Source organism: Leopardus geoffroyi, chromosome A1 (assembly GCF_018350155.1).
Source record: "Leopardus geoffroyi isolate Oge1 chromosome A1, O.geoffroyi_Oge1_pat1.0, whole genome shotgun sequence".
NCBI lineage: Eukaryota > Metazoa > Chordata > Mammalia > Carnivora > Felidae > Leopardus > Leopardus geoffroyi.
This window is the reverse complement of record NC_059326.1, coordinates 132788213-132802866: the sequence shown is the minus strand read 5'-3', so window position 1 is coordinate 132802866 and position 14654 is coordinate 132788213. Positions and strand designations below refer to the sequence as shown.

The window sequence follows — 14654 nt, the reverse complement described above, 5'->3', positions numbered from 1 at the left end:
CCTGAACAGATTCATATCTTATTTCCCTATGGTTTTTTTTTTAAACACGGAAATACCAGAATGTAAAGATAAAATGTTGAAATAACTAAACAGTTTTTTTTTTAACAATAGTGACAGTCGTATTTTGGAATTAAGTAGGTACATTTTTAGTCATTATAATGATTAGGAGCAGTTTTGAGGGCTGGGGATGCTCGATGTCCAGGACTGAATTGTACATACCGGGAAAATTAAAAAAAAAAAAAAAAAAAAGGTCCCATATGCTGCAGGCCATTCATATATCCTACTGGATATTCACACAAGTGAAAAATCTATAATTAAGTGAGCCCAGACACCAACTCTATTGCACATATTTCTGTAAATTATTTTTTACCCACTTGTAATTTCCAGGACTCCTTACTGGGATCAATTGTGTAAATCAAAGTAAGACTGCTTTTGTTTAGAAGTTTCCCAAGAGATGCTCACCATATTGGAAAATCATGTCACCACTGGTGCTATTGACCAATATGGAATGTCTCTCTGATCCCCCATTCATATGTTAAAACGTAACCTCCAATGTGATGGTAGGAAATAAGGCCTTTGGGAGGTACTTAGGTCATGAAGGTAGAGCCTCCATTAGTGGGATTTAGTGTCCTTACAAGAGGGATCCCAGGGAGCTCCCCTGCCCTCTCCACCATGTGAAGACATAGTGAGAAGGCACCATCTCTGAACCAGAAAGCAGGTTCTCACCAGACACCAAATCTGCCAGCACCATGATCTTGGTCTTTTAGCCTCTGGAACTAAGAAATAAATTTCTGTTGCTTATAAGCCACCTAGTCTATGGTATTCTACTATAGTAACCTGAACCAAGACATTTGGCAATACCATTCTGGGACTTGAGTTGACAACACAAACCACATTTATCACTCTGTAGTTTCTGCTACTGGATTTTATTCATAATGAATACTTCATTATGTCTTACTACATAGCCATATCCAAGCATTACTATTTGGAAAACATAAAAATGTATTTCTTTTATGTTCAGTGAGGACACTGTATCAATTTAAAAAATTCTTTGTATGGAGAAAGGCTGTTAGGGAAAAAAAGAGTAAAATCCAAATAAAGTGCTGAGTATACTTAGGAGTACTGTAGCAATATTGGCTTCTTGGTTGTGACAAATGTATTACAATAACGTTAGATGTTAACAGTAGAGGAAATAAGGTGAGGGATACCTGGGCAATTTTTATACTATCTTTGCAAGTTTTCTGTAAATATGAAATTATTCTAACCAAAAATTTCTTATTAACAAGTTTACCTTTAGAGATGCATAGAGATTTCAAATTTGGAAAACTGTTCCTCCATTTCTGTTAACATCAGTTTTCTAAACTGTTAGGTTGAACTACTAACTTGATATTTTCATATGTCAAATAACAGCTAAATACGAACAAGTTCATATGGTTTATCCTAGAATAGTGTGGGGCGAGTTTACCAAACTGTATTACAAAGCTGAGAAAAAATGTACTTTTCATTTTCAGAAGTAAAGAGAAATGAGTTGCAATCTACTGCACATACCCACATGTACTTCTTCTCTAAGTCTCCCCATGGTTATAGTATATTACCTATGATTTTGATTTGAAGCTAGTAATGGAAGGTGTTTCAACATAATTTATTATTAAAAAAAAGAGTTGAGTCTGAGACCATTGAAAACCACTAAACCACTGAACTAAACAAAGCATTAGTAAGTGGAAGAGACAGATTACAGCATAGTTTATCTGTGAAGCTCACACTAAATTCCTATGCAGAAGAAAAGAATGAAAGGAAAAAAACAGAGTATTTGTAACCCTTAATGATAAGCCTTCCTTCTTTTTCTTCTGCAGGGTGGTCTTCAGTGAGCTCTTTGATCAGTGAATTAAATTCCTAGTAAAAATCTGGTGTTAAAGAGGACACAATAAGAAAAATTTCATGTTTTTACAGAAGGCCTATGAAATTCTTGAGCATATTCAGCTTTTGAAAAAACATGTAAGAGGAGGAAACTAACAGCAGTAGAAAAAATAAAAAGCCAGAAAAGCAACTGATAGGTTTACTATAAAACACTCACCTGTGCACAAATCTGATGCATGACATGACCAAATTCATGGAAGTAAGTCCGCACCTCATCATGCCTCAGGAGAGAGGGACGACCAGCTATTGGCTGCGAGAAGTTCACCACAAGGGCAGCCACTGACATCATGCGGCTCCCATCAGGGAGGAGGCAGCCGGGCTGGAGACCAAAGCAGGCTGCGTGGTTGTACTTTCCTTCCCTGGGAACCAGAAGCATTGTTGGTGAGATAGGAACGCTCTTCTCTAGCAACAACATTGCTGTGACCTCTCTCAGTCATTAAGTCTTATTTGATACCAGAGGACACTTTGGAACATGTAATCCACCCTTTAGAAAGTAGGTCAGCATTTTATTAAAATGGACAAACTAAAACTAAGCAAATAAAAACTCCACTATCACTTCACAAGAGTTATATCGCCAAGGTTTCTTCTGTTGAAAAATCTTAATGTAAGAATTAAGAATATACACCACACCTACTGTAGAGCTCAGTGTTCAATTTATTTTAATGGGATCTTGCTTTTCTTCTTCAAAAATGGTGTCACTAAACACTAAACTGTGTTGAAGCAAGCTTGAGGTAAAAGATATAGTCTGATACACTAGGTAGTTTTTTCTTAAAGTTAGAATTGATAAAAACCAAATACTAGACAATAAGGTTTTTCCTTTTATTCAAGGAAGGAAGAATAAGTATTCACAATTAAATGAGCTCCTTTTATAAACTAGTCAGGACTTTTTGAAACAGAATACTTTTAGTTAGCTTAGGAAAAAGCATAAATTATACTATAAAGTGGTCTATTCTTGGACAATGGGGTATCAGTGATGGTCTCTCCAAAAGCTATGTGCAACTGGACTTTATTCTAGAAGTAGGCTTCCTTCTTCTTCTTCTTCTTTTTTTTTTTTTTCCTCAGAAAACTAATGGTACTTTCAGGTTTGGGGTAGAACTTTTAATTTGATTTGTTTTGATTTATACATACATTTTTTTGTTTTATCTTTACTTGGTGACTACTTGTCTTTTTTTCCCCCCCCCACTGATGCCATTCAATTAAAAAAATAAAATTAAAAAAAACTAGCCTTTTCCAGCTTTCTATTATGAGGTATAAAGCTGAAAAGTGTGTTGTTCCTATATCTGTATAACAATATGCTGCACAATCTCCAAATCACAACTTTTCTTGAATTTATCAGAAATCGGAAGGCAATCAACTAACTCACAATCTAAGACAGATGACTTTAAGGAGAGAGGAAGTGAGGAAGCAAGCATTTTTTCACCTGGGGCAAATACTGCAAACACCAGTGAGAAAAGTCTTTCAACAAATTGTTAGGGGCACCTGGGTGGCTCAGTCGGTTAAGTGGCTGACTCTTGGTTTCGGCTCAGGTTACATCTCACGGTTTGTTTGTTCGAGCCCCACACTGAGCGCCATGCTGACACCTCAGAGCCTGCTTAGGATTCTTTCTCTCCCTCTCTTTCTGCCCCTCCCCTGCTTGCTCGCTCTCTCTCAAAATAAACAAACAAACACAAATTTATAAAAAAAACAAAACTGTTAAAGGCCATCGTGGGCCAGCAAAACAGGGAGACACTGGGAGATATATATATATATATATTATATATATATATATATAAATAATATAGCCATTTGCAGGGTCTTCTCCCTGGACACACACAAAAGGACGGTAGCAGGATGACAGCCTTGAGACAGCATCAGTCTTGATGTAGGCCTGGGGATAGGGAGCCTCTACCTTGATAAAGGAATGAAGCACTGCCTTCTGGGAGGAAAGGCAACAAACCCTGTTGTCCTATCAGCACTGGTGAAAACCCACTGCCACTGGGAAAGAGAAGGAAAAAAACCTCTACTTCTGAAGGAAGGACAGGGACATAGTGTGGACCCAGACATACCACTGAGGGTGGGGCGGGACCACTGAACAGGCTGAATCATCCCTGAGCAGGGACATGGGAAGGGAATGCGGAGAGAGGAGGGGAGAGAACCCATGAACATGTACACCAGAAACTGTACAACGAATGTCATAAAATTTTCATCCAGCCAACCTTCTGGTTGTTCAATGGGCTAATCAGTGTTTCTGGAAGAATTTTGTGTAGTTATTTGGAAATGCATAAAGAGATCCATAAATCTTATTTTTAATGGGGGAAAAATAACTAAAGTAATCTGGAACATGTATATCCTGTTATATTTTATACCTCTTGGTACATTATGAAAGGCTAAAAACGTATCCTCCCCACACCCCCTCCAAAGTATTCCTAATTTGAGAGTAATGTCAGTGCTACTATGTTAGAGAGACAAGGGTTGAGATATTTGGAGAATTTTTAAAGTGTAAGAATAGCTTAAAATCAAAGATTTTCTATCAATTTAAAAATCAGTGCCATTGAGGGGTTTTTAATCTTTCCTTTTAAAAAATAAACGACACATTTAGTTTTAAGGGATTCTTTATTCTGAGGTTTTGCCTTTTCACATATTGTTTATAAAATGATGTGGATTTAAAAAAAAATGTCCTTTCCTTATCAGGCATCTTCTATCGGAACCATCAGAATACTTTTGTTTTTCTTTTGAAAATCTCAGTATTCAATGAAAAAAATTGAAATGTGATTAAAAAAAAGTAACTGGTCTTTCTTAGACCTATTCCAAAAATCCTTTTTTGAGTCACAACACAAATTACCCTATCTTACTTTTATGGAGTGACAGGAAGGTGACAGGAAGTGAATATTAAGTAGGTCACTACTTTCACAAGAGATCAGCTTCTGATCCCCATACCAGTGCTGGTAGGAACGGCCAGATATTAGAGTATGAAAGAAATCAATGATATGTTGGCAGGGAGACAGCAGGATGGGGTGGCAAGAACTGCTAACTTTGACACTGGAAGTAGAATTTGGGAACAGTTACAGAAGACTCCAAGGTTGAAGGATCTCTCTTGAAAGAATTCTTGCTTAAAACTGTATGCTGACACTCTTCAATTAAAAATAGATCCATCTACATTTGACAAGGGCTTATTTTTAGACCATATCAAAAGTGAAATTAAGTCCATAAAACATTGGGATAAAACATCACTGTCCATCCACTTGTCTGAATGGCATAGTTATTCAGCCTCCTTCCCAGCAGCTACCCAAAGTCACCTAAAGTCTGTGGATTAAAAACTTGTTTATGCTGCTCAAGTAGGGGGATACTGTAATTTCCTTTGGCCTATTTAGTAAGATGAATTGGTAACTGGTTAACAGGCTGGCTTTGGTTTAGAAAGGAGCTTAGAGGGGCGCCTGGGTGGCTCAGTCAGTTAAACATCCGACTTTGGCTCAGGTCATGATCTCGTGGTTTGTGGGTTTGAGCCCCGCGTTGGGCTCAGAGCCTGGAGCCTGCTACAGGTTCTGTGTCTCCCACTCTCTGCCCCTCCCCACCTCTCAAAAATAAATAAACATTAAAAAAATGTTAAAAAAAAAAAAAGAAAGCAGCCTAGAGAGAATGTGATTCAAATCCTTTCATGTCTGATGAAACAGAGTCCATAGTTACCACATGGTTCAGAGATAGTATTTTGAATTCTTATCATTGGCTGAATACCTAGCCTGGGTGATATGCATATACAGCCTGATGCACAGAACAATCCTATAAAGGGATCACCAGCCCCATACTACAGAGGAAGAGATGGAGTCTCAAAGAGATTAAGTCACTTAAGCATCCCAACTCAATTTGAATGACTACAAAGACTGTGGTATTCTTACTGTATTATGCTGCCTCTCAGCCAGACTCAGGGAAGTGGCCATAGACTGAAGAGTACTGGCAGACAGATTACCTGAATAACAAATATTTTGGGGGCCAATTTAAAATTAAGTAAGTGTAGTACACAAACTAGATGATGATGATAACGATGATAACAGCTGCAAAGTGCTGCAATTGCTATATGCTGGGTAGTCTTCCAATTAATGTTTTGCATGTGATGAATCATTTTATCCTTCCAACCCTACAAAGCAGGTAGAAGTAACACTCCTGTTTTATCGGACCTATGATATAGGTAAAGAAACTGAGGCACAGGAACATTAAGTAAGTTGCCTAGTAAGTATCGGAGCCAGACTCTCTGGCTTCAGAGCCTGTATCTCTACTCGCATTACGGAGAACCACACAAGAGAACTCTGGAAGACAAGAGTCTTAATCTGGGTAGGAACTGAATCCCTAAGGTCCCTTCCTTCCAACAATGTGATCCTCAGTACCTTGGATAGAGGTCCAAGTAGAACTGTCCCAGTACTTCTCCTGTAACTTTATCCTTCACAGTGTAAAGTGTAACACTTGTATTCCACACGTGAGCATCTGCCACTTGCTCAAATGAAAGCCCCAACAACTCCTGGTAGATGTTGAGTAAGCCTTCAGTGACCACTTCAATTGGGAAGTATTCCTTGAGTATCTCTTGATCTATGGAATACTTGAGTTCTTCCGTCTGAGTCATGTAGTAATGGAGATCCCAGGCGTTGATTTTCCCATCGTATTCAAAACCTCTCTCTTCACATTCCTTTTTCTTCAAATTCAAAATAAACTCTCGCTCTGCCTCACCCAAGGGTTTTAATTTCTGGCTTAAATCATCTGTGAGGGAAGTGAGAAAAGTCAGTGATTTACTGCTTCTGGGAGCAAGCACATTCATACATATACTGCTGTTTTAGCATGGTGCTTCCTGCTTTGAATACTTGATACAGATAATTGGGAGCAAGGAAGGGCGGAAGGAAAGAGGGAGGGAGGGATGGATAGCAGGCTCTGTTATGACAGCACGGATGTTCTTTTCAGGGTAATTTATTTCATGGCTCCTTGCCCTCCCATTTTTTTTAGCACCAGCCAAACCAGGCCACAACTTCCTCACACCATCAACAAAGCTCAAGTTTATCTCAGAGAACTCTGACTCCAGAGTGTTATAATTCAGGAAACAAAACAATAGTGCAACCAGCTCATATACATGATTATTCTTCAATGAGATTAGACTCCTGAAAAAGCCAGGGAAAATAAATCAGATGTGACCTGGGATCACTATTAGTAAAAACTACTCAACGCCTAAACAGCCATGGGTTTATCACTAATCCCTTCCTATGAAGAACGTCTAATTGGACACTTTTAGCAATTCCACTTTTTAGATGGATGCCACAATTTATATACTGTGGTTAATTCTATTTTAATTTCTCCCTAATTTATTTTAATTTAAAATTGGCATATTCCCATCTGAGTTACCCTCTTGCCGCCTGTATTCACACACTCTCTCACAGTTTTAGTCAGAACTGTATCGCTTTGTATACTCCATAAGTTTCCTTCTTTCTCCTTACAGCATTCCTCATGCTGCTGGCTTCACCTTATACTCTGGGGCTCCCTTTCAAATTGCCATGTCCCCTACAGGACCAAACACACGTTTATCTTACATATGTGACAAAGAGTAAAGGATAAATACATAATAAGAACATACACAGTTAGCCAAATACAGTTCAACACTCAAAGACAAAGAAAAATGGAAATACAAAACAGATTTAAAAGAGACCCAACCTAGAAAGGCTGTTACATGGCTTGTACTCTTTGCAGTGTTCATTTCAAGGACAAAGTCAGCATGTGTGTTGTAGCCGAGGAGTTTGGCTACCTTGGCCCGCAGTGGGAGTAGCTGCTGCAGAATTAAGGTGTTTTCCTGGTAATAAACAACAAAAACAAAGATTAATAATTCACTGGATCCAAAGAACTAAAAGGAAGTTATTACATGTGTTTTGGGGTTGGTAAACTGTCAAATATTTTTAGACCATCTCAACCTTGTAATAAATTACTCCATTTCAGTGTTACAGACATTTTTAAAATTCATGATCCAGGGGTACCTCAATGGCTCAGTCAGTTAAAGGTCCAACTTCAGCTCAGGTCATTATCTCACAATTCATGGGTTTGAGCCCTGCATCGGACTTTGTGCTGACAGCTCAGAGCCTGGAGCCTGCTTTGGATTCTGTATCTCCCTCTCTTTTTCTGTCCCTCCCCTGCTTGTGCTCTCTCTCTCTCAAAAATAAATATTTAAAAAAAAATTCATGATCCAATTTTATTTCTGAAATAATTGACTTTTTAAGCCTCAGGGGACTCCTATGAGGTCTTAATAAAATTTTAGGTACTGTAAACTTAAGAGTTAAAATGTATTAGGGTGTAGGATGTAGGTTAAGTGTCTGACTTTGGCTCAGGTCATGATCTCATGATTTGTGAGTTTGAGCCCTGAATCAGGCTCTGTGCTGACAGCTCAGAGCCTAGAGCCTGCTTTGGATTCTGTGTCCCCCTCTCTCTCTGCCCCTCAGATGCTCGCACTCTGTCTCTCTCTCAAAAATAAATAAACATTAAAAAAAAAAGAGTTAAAATGTATTAAAATGTATTCTTAAGGACCACAGTGATTCCACATTTAATTTCAATGACAAGACTATAACAAATGTATATGTATATTAAGCTGTTTTTTTGGTGGTTAAATATATATATATAAATATAAATATATATATAAACATATATATATATGTAAATTTGTCACTTTAACTTCACATATAGTATGGCTATTTAAAAAAATAGTATTAATGAGGATGTGAAGAATTTGGAAATTCTGTGTATTACTGATGTGAATGTAAAAAGTATAGCTGCTATGGAAAACAGTATTGCAATTCCTCAAAAAATTAAATACATAATTACCATATGATACAGCAATTTCACTTGGGGGTATACATCCCAAAGAGCGGAAGCAGGCACTCAAACAGATATTTGTACACCTGTGTTCACTACAGCATTATATGAATATTAGCCAAGTGGTGAAAGCATCCCAAATGTCCATCGGTGGATGAATGGAAAAAGAAAATATGGGGCACTTGGGTGGCTTAGTCAGTTGAGTATCTGACTTCGGCTCAGGTCATGATCTCACAGTTTGTGAGTTCAAGCCCCACGTCAGGCTCTATGTTGACAGCTTGGAGCCTGGAGCCTCTTCAGATTCTGTGTGTCTCTCTCTGCCCCTCCTCCACTTGCACTCTGTTTCTCTCTGTCTGTCTCAAAAATAAACATAAAAAAAAAGACGAAGAAGAAAGGGGCATCTGGGTGGCTCAGTCGGTTAAGCATCTGAAATCAGCTCGGGTCATGACCTTGCCATTCGTGAGTTCAAGCCCCACGTTGGGCTCTGTGCTGATAGCTCGAGCCTGGAGCCCACTTTGGATTCTGTGTCTCCCTCTCTCTCTACCCATCCCCAGCTTGTGCTCTGTCTCTCTCTCAAAGATAAATAAACATTAAAAAAAAGAAATTAAAAAAAAAAGAAAATGTGGTATATACGTATAATGGAATATTATTCCATCTTAAAAAGGAAAAGAAATTTTGACACATGCTAAAATATGGATAAACCTTGAAGACATTATGCTAAGTAAAATAAGGCAGTCACAAAAGGATAAATATTCTGATTCCACTTACATGAGGTTCCTAGAGGAGTCAAATTCATAGAGCCAAAAAGTAGAACAGCGGATGCCACGGGGAGGGGGCAGGAGGATTCGGAGTTAGTGTTTAATGGGTACAGAGTCTTAAATGAGAAAGATGAGCAAGTCTGAAGACACATGGTGGTGATTGTTGCAGAACAATGTGAATGGACTTAATGCCGTAGAACTCTCTACACTTACAAATGCTTCAGGGATTTGTCTCAAATTATAACAAACATTTTTTTTTTTTTTTTTTCTTTCTGTATGTATTAAGAATATAAATAATGATATTGCTTTATTTATTTTAACAACAAAAGGAAGAGTAATCCCATGGAGAAAGCAAATAAATGTTGGGGCTAAATAAAAATTACCCTCAATGATTACATCAGCAAATTTATTTACAGACATGTTTCTAAAGAAGATCACACACTGGGGTTAGTCTACCTGGGTTCATAATTAGGCTCCACCATTTGAGCCTTTGAGAAGTCCTTTAACCTTTCCAAGCTTAATTTTTTCGTTTGTAAGATGTGGATAATAAAAGTAGCTAAGGCACAGTGTGATAATGAAGATTCAAGTAAGAATATAGGTCAAGTGTACAGAAAAGTACCTGGTACAAGAGCAAATACTACATATAGTCAGTTCAGCATCTGACTCTTGATTTTGGCTCAGATCATGATCCCAGGGTTATGAAATCAAGCCCTGCATTGGGCTCTGTGCTGAGCATGGAGCCATGCTTAAGATTCTCTCTCTCTCTCTCTCTCTCTCTCTCTCCTCCTCCTCTCCCCTGTTCATACACGCTCTAAAATAACAAAACAACAACAAAAAACTTCAAGTATGGAAACATGGATAAGAGAAACACGTAATATAATTCTTCAAGTTCTAAAATTAACTAGTTTGAGGAAGGGGGCAGGAGGGAAAAATATAATTAACTAGTTTGAGTTTTTCTTCCATCTTTTTCAGTTTTCCCAGACCTCTCTGGACAGCCAATTTTCTCCAAATACTCACCCTTCCCCATTCTTTCTTATAGTAATAGAATTTCCTGAGGTTTTGTCGGACACATGGTACCCTGCCTTCCCAACCCTTCCTTAAAACTAGTTGTGGCCACGTGATATACAGTGGGACAAGGGACTGTCATTGAGGTGATGAGTGAAATTCCTGGCTCATCTCTTTATACAGGCTTATCTCACCAGCTGTTAAATGCAGACGATGATGACCTTAAAAGCCACAATAGCGAGGACTGCAGAACTATCCCTTCCAGGGTGGATCATTCATCTATGTACTGTTAGTTGCAAGGCAAATAAACCTTTCTTTAAAAATTCTGTAAAACAGGGGCACTTGGATGGCTCAGTTGGTTGAATGTCCAATTTTGGCTTGGGTCATGGTCTGGTAGTTTGGGAGTTTGAACCCTGCGACAAGCTCACTGCTGTCGGCATGGAGCCTTGGAGCCTGCTTTGAATCCTCTGTCCCCCTCTCTCTGCCCCTCCCCACTCATGCTCTTTCTCTCAAAAAACACATAAACTTAAAAAAAATTGTGGTAAAACATATATAACGTAAAATATGCCATTTTAACTATTTAAAAATTATTTAAGACCTTTATTAACAGGCGCTTGCCAACTGTTGACTTTTTGAAAAAATCACTTTTTGAAAAAATCAAGTTGTAAACTTTCATTACACATTAAAAATGAGGTTCTTAAAAATCTCAACTTGACCAGATAGGAAAACAGTTTAAAACCCTTTAAAGACATATTGAGAAAAATCAGGCTTAAATTAAAAAAAATATATTGGTCATTACCAAAAAGAGATGTCTTTAGGTAAAAATAATAAAAACCCCATGTTGCATAGATAATGCAGATTAGAAGTTTTAGTTATCTGTTCAATGGACAAAAAGGCAAGCACTTCAGGTCTTCAGCTCCAATCTTTTGTCCATTTCTTTTTTTTTTTTAATGTTTTAATTTTTACATTTGAGAGACAGAGAACGAGCAGGGCATGGGCAGGGAAAGAGAGACAGAATCTGAAGCAGGCTGCAGGCTCGGAGCCGTCAGCACAGAGCCCGATGCGGGACTCAAACTCATGAACTGAGATCATGACCTGAGCCAAATGCATGACCGACTCAGCTACCCAGGTACTCCTTGTTCATTTCTTATTGTTGGAATTTCATATTCACTTCTTGTGGAAGGATGAAACCATATGATGGTAGAGAAGGTAAGCCGGCATTTACTCAGCCAGCAGACTACTTCTCAGCCTGTAGATTTGGCTGCTTTGGTCTCCATGCCATCTTGTGGTTTAGGGTTCTCTGGTTGTCTGTATGGGTCACTGAAGTTGTATCGGCAGTGACCCTGAGGTGGCTGCTGACACTGGGTCTCATCTTGATTTTCCGTAAGGAATGTCTTCACTGCCATCCTCTCTAGGCTGTCTCTGGTGAGGAGGACCCCTGTGGAGTCGTGGTCTGCCTTGCTCTCCTTCACTCTGCTTGCCAGTGCCCTCCAGCACTTCTCCCTGCACGGGAGGGCTGGAAGACTGGTTGCCGCCCCTGGCAGGTAGGAACCATGGCCTGCAGGAGGGCAGGTGTGGTAGGGTCTGGCCTTTGGGAGCACCGTTCCAGCCCTTCTCTCCCAGCCCCCACCTCACTATTCTGGTACTTCTGTGGGTAACTGTGGGGAGGAGCCCCATGACAGGGAATCAGTAACAGTTACCATCAGCTGTGCATTTACTGCCTAGCGCTGGGGCTCCATGAGGGCCTGTCACATTTGCTGCCTCCATACCCTTTCCTTCTCCAACACCAAACTCCAGTCTCTCCCTCTCCTACACTGTGCAGGTATCTCCCTGGGTTATTCTTTTTTTTTTTTTTCTAAATGTTTATTTATTTATTTTGAGAGAGGGGGAGAGAGAGAGAGAGAGAGAGAGAGAGAGAGAGAGAGAGAGAGAGAAAGCACACATGAATGGGGCAGAGGGACAAAGAGAGAGGGACAGAGAATCTCAAGCAGGCTCCATGCTCAACATGGAACCCAATGTGGGGCTCGATCCCACAACCATGAGATCATGACCTGAGCTGAAATCAAGAGTCAGATGCTTAACCCACTGAGCCACTCAGGTGCGCCCACACCGGGTTATTCTTTATGGCAGTCTGGAGCAGAAATGCATCTTCCTTGGTCTCATTCCTGTTGATGAAACCACAATTGTTTCTTACACGCTGAACCACTTGACAGTTCTGAAAATCTTCGTTGTGATGACCTGTCTCTGCCGACCACGGAGGTGAGGGGGCCTAGGGTCTGCAGAGCAGAGGGTGGGTGAGGGCTGGGTCCCCCTCTCCCTGCTCGTGGTGGCCGTGATGGTGACTGGGCTGGCTGAGGTAGCTGCATCTCCTTGGGGTGTGATGCGAACTGGCCAGTGGGGGCTGGGCTGCTCAGGGCTCTCTGCTCCCACTCCCGCTGGAACTCCCATTTTAAACATTTTTCAGTGTACAATTCAGTAGCACAAATTGCATTTATGCTATTGTGCAACCACTACTACTATCTGTTTCCAAAACTTTTCCAACACTCCAAACGGAAACTTGGTAACCATTAAACAGCAATTCTCCAGTGTCCCCAACCTCTGCCAACCACTAATCCTTTCTCAAGAGAAATAACTTTTATCTTATTTGAGTCACTATGCTTTTGGCTGGCTTTTGTTAGCTGCTTAACCTGTAACCTTATACCCACAGAGGCTGATATTAGGAATAGGGTACTGCTATAAGAAAAATGAAAAATGTACGGAAATGGAAGGTAAGGACAAAGACAGTGCAGGCTGGGAGGGTGACAATCCTTATACCCCATGGTAACATTTGTTAAAGCTATTTCATAGCATTACTTGGAAGGCAGGGCAATTACCTACAGAGTCTTAGCTCTAGGGGAACTGTTGGGGGAAAACTAACAATGTTGGTGCATGTTTGTTGTTATCTGGGGCTTTTAGAAAGACTACATAAGAGAGATGAACTCAAGTACTCAAGTGAGAAGCGATCAGTTTGCAAAGATGGAAGGAAAAGACTTCTACCAGCACAGATTCTGTCTATGGCCCACAATCTGGGCCTTCAGACAGCTGGAAAAGCTGACTGCTCTGTACTCCTAACATTGGGAGAAAAGACTGTCACTCAGAGTTACTGAATTGTAGAGATGCATTTGAGAATGTTGCCTTCCTCCTCAAGCCTACTGTTTCAGAAGGCCCCAAAACAGACTCCATTAAATTGAAAAAAAGCAGGACGGATAGGATATAGGAGCCAATATAAAAAGATCTGGTAGGTTTAAGAAATGTTGACCAAAACATTATTTGGGTGTAATCGTTTTAACATGGATCTGACTAGAAGCAAACAGACAATAAACCTACTAAGTTTTTGAGGGAATTGTATTACCAAAGGCATCATGAGCTTGGCCTACAAAAGCTTGAGGTTATTTGATCCCTAAAGCAATCCTCAGGTGTCAAACCACCATCAGCAGGAATCTTTATTAGTAGCTGCCCAGGATATGGTCATGGAAGGTAACAGGAAAGAAAGAATTTCTGGCAGGTAAAACCAGGCGTCATGGAGTACAATTGCTAAAACAAACTCCTATTGGAAAAAAAAACCCAAATAACTTTAATGAGCTATCCAAGGAACTTCACCACAGCTTTTTGAAAATTGGTATGGGCCTATGTTTCTCATGCTTTCCTTTTCCAAATAGGAGATTTTAGTGTGGTTATTCTGTTCCTATTCTATCAGTGGGTGTGCATGGTGGGGATGAATGGACCAGACAACTTGCCCTCTCTTTCACAGGCTGCTAGATAATGAGAAGCTACAAGTGGGGAGGACTCCAGACATCCAGGGGTTTGAGCTCAAGGCAGTAACTGGTTAGAATCTGACATATGGTGAATAGGTTCTATATGTGGGGGAAAAAAGGAGTTATCTGCAGAGCTAGAGAGGCAGACTGCGGTGGAGCTGGCTAGTTGACTCTGAGAATGCATTTCTATTTCTTCCTTTTTTGGTAATAGAATTCCCTGAGCTGAGCCAAAGACTGCCAACTAAAGTCTATACTTCCCAGGTTCTCCTGCAGCTAGATATGGCTACATGATGGAATCTTGAGTCAATGGGATGTGAATGGAGTTGATGTATGTCATTTCCAGGTCTTCTTAAAAGTGCTGTCTCTGTCC

At 39.9% G+C, this 14654-nt stretch overlaps 1 protein-coding gene across 1 annotated transcript in view; it reads right to left on the bottom strand.

Moving 5' to 3' along the window:
* Positions 1-14654, bottom strand: part of NLN (neurolysin) — a 102188-nt gene that overhangs the window by 22805 nt on the left and 64729 nt on the right. The window contains exons 7-9 of the mRNA XM_045494617.1: positions 7582-7717; positions 6276-6642; positions 2075-2276 (exon numbers count right to left, since the gene is read on the bottom strand). Coding sequence (XP_045350573.1) covers positions 2075-2276; positions 6276-6642; positions 7582-7717 — 705 coding nt within the window. The remainder of the gene's footprint in view (positions 1-2074; positions 2277-6275; positions 6643-7581; positions 7718-14654) is intronic.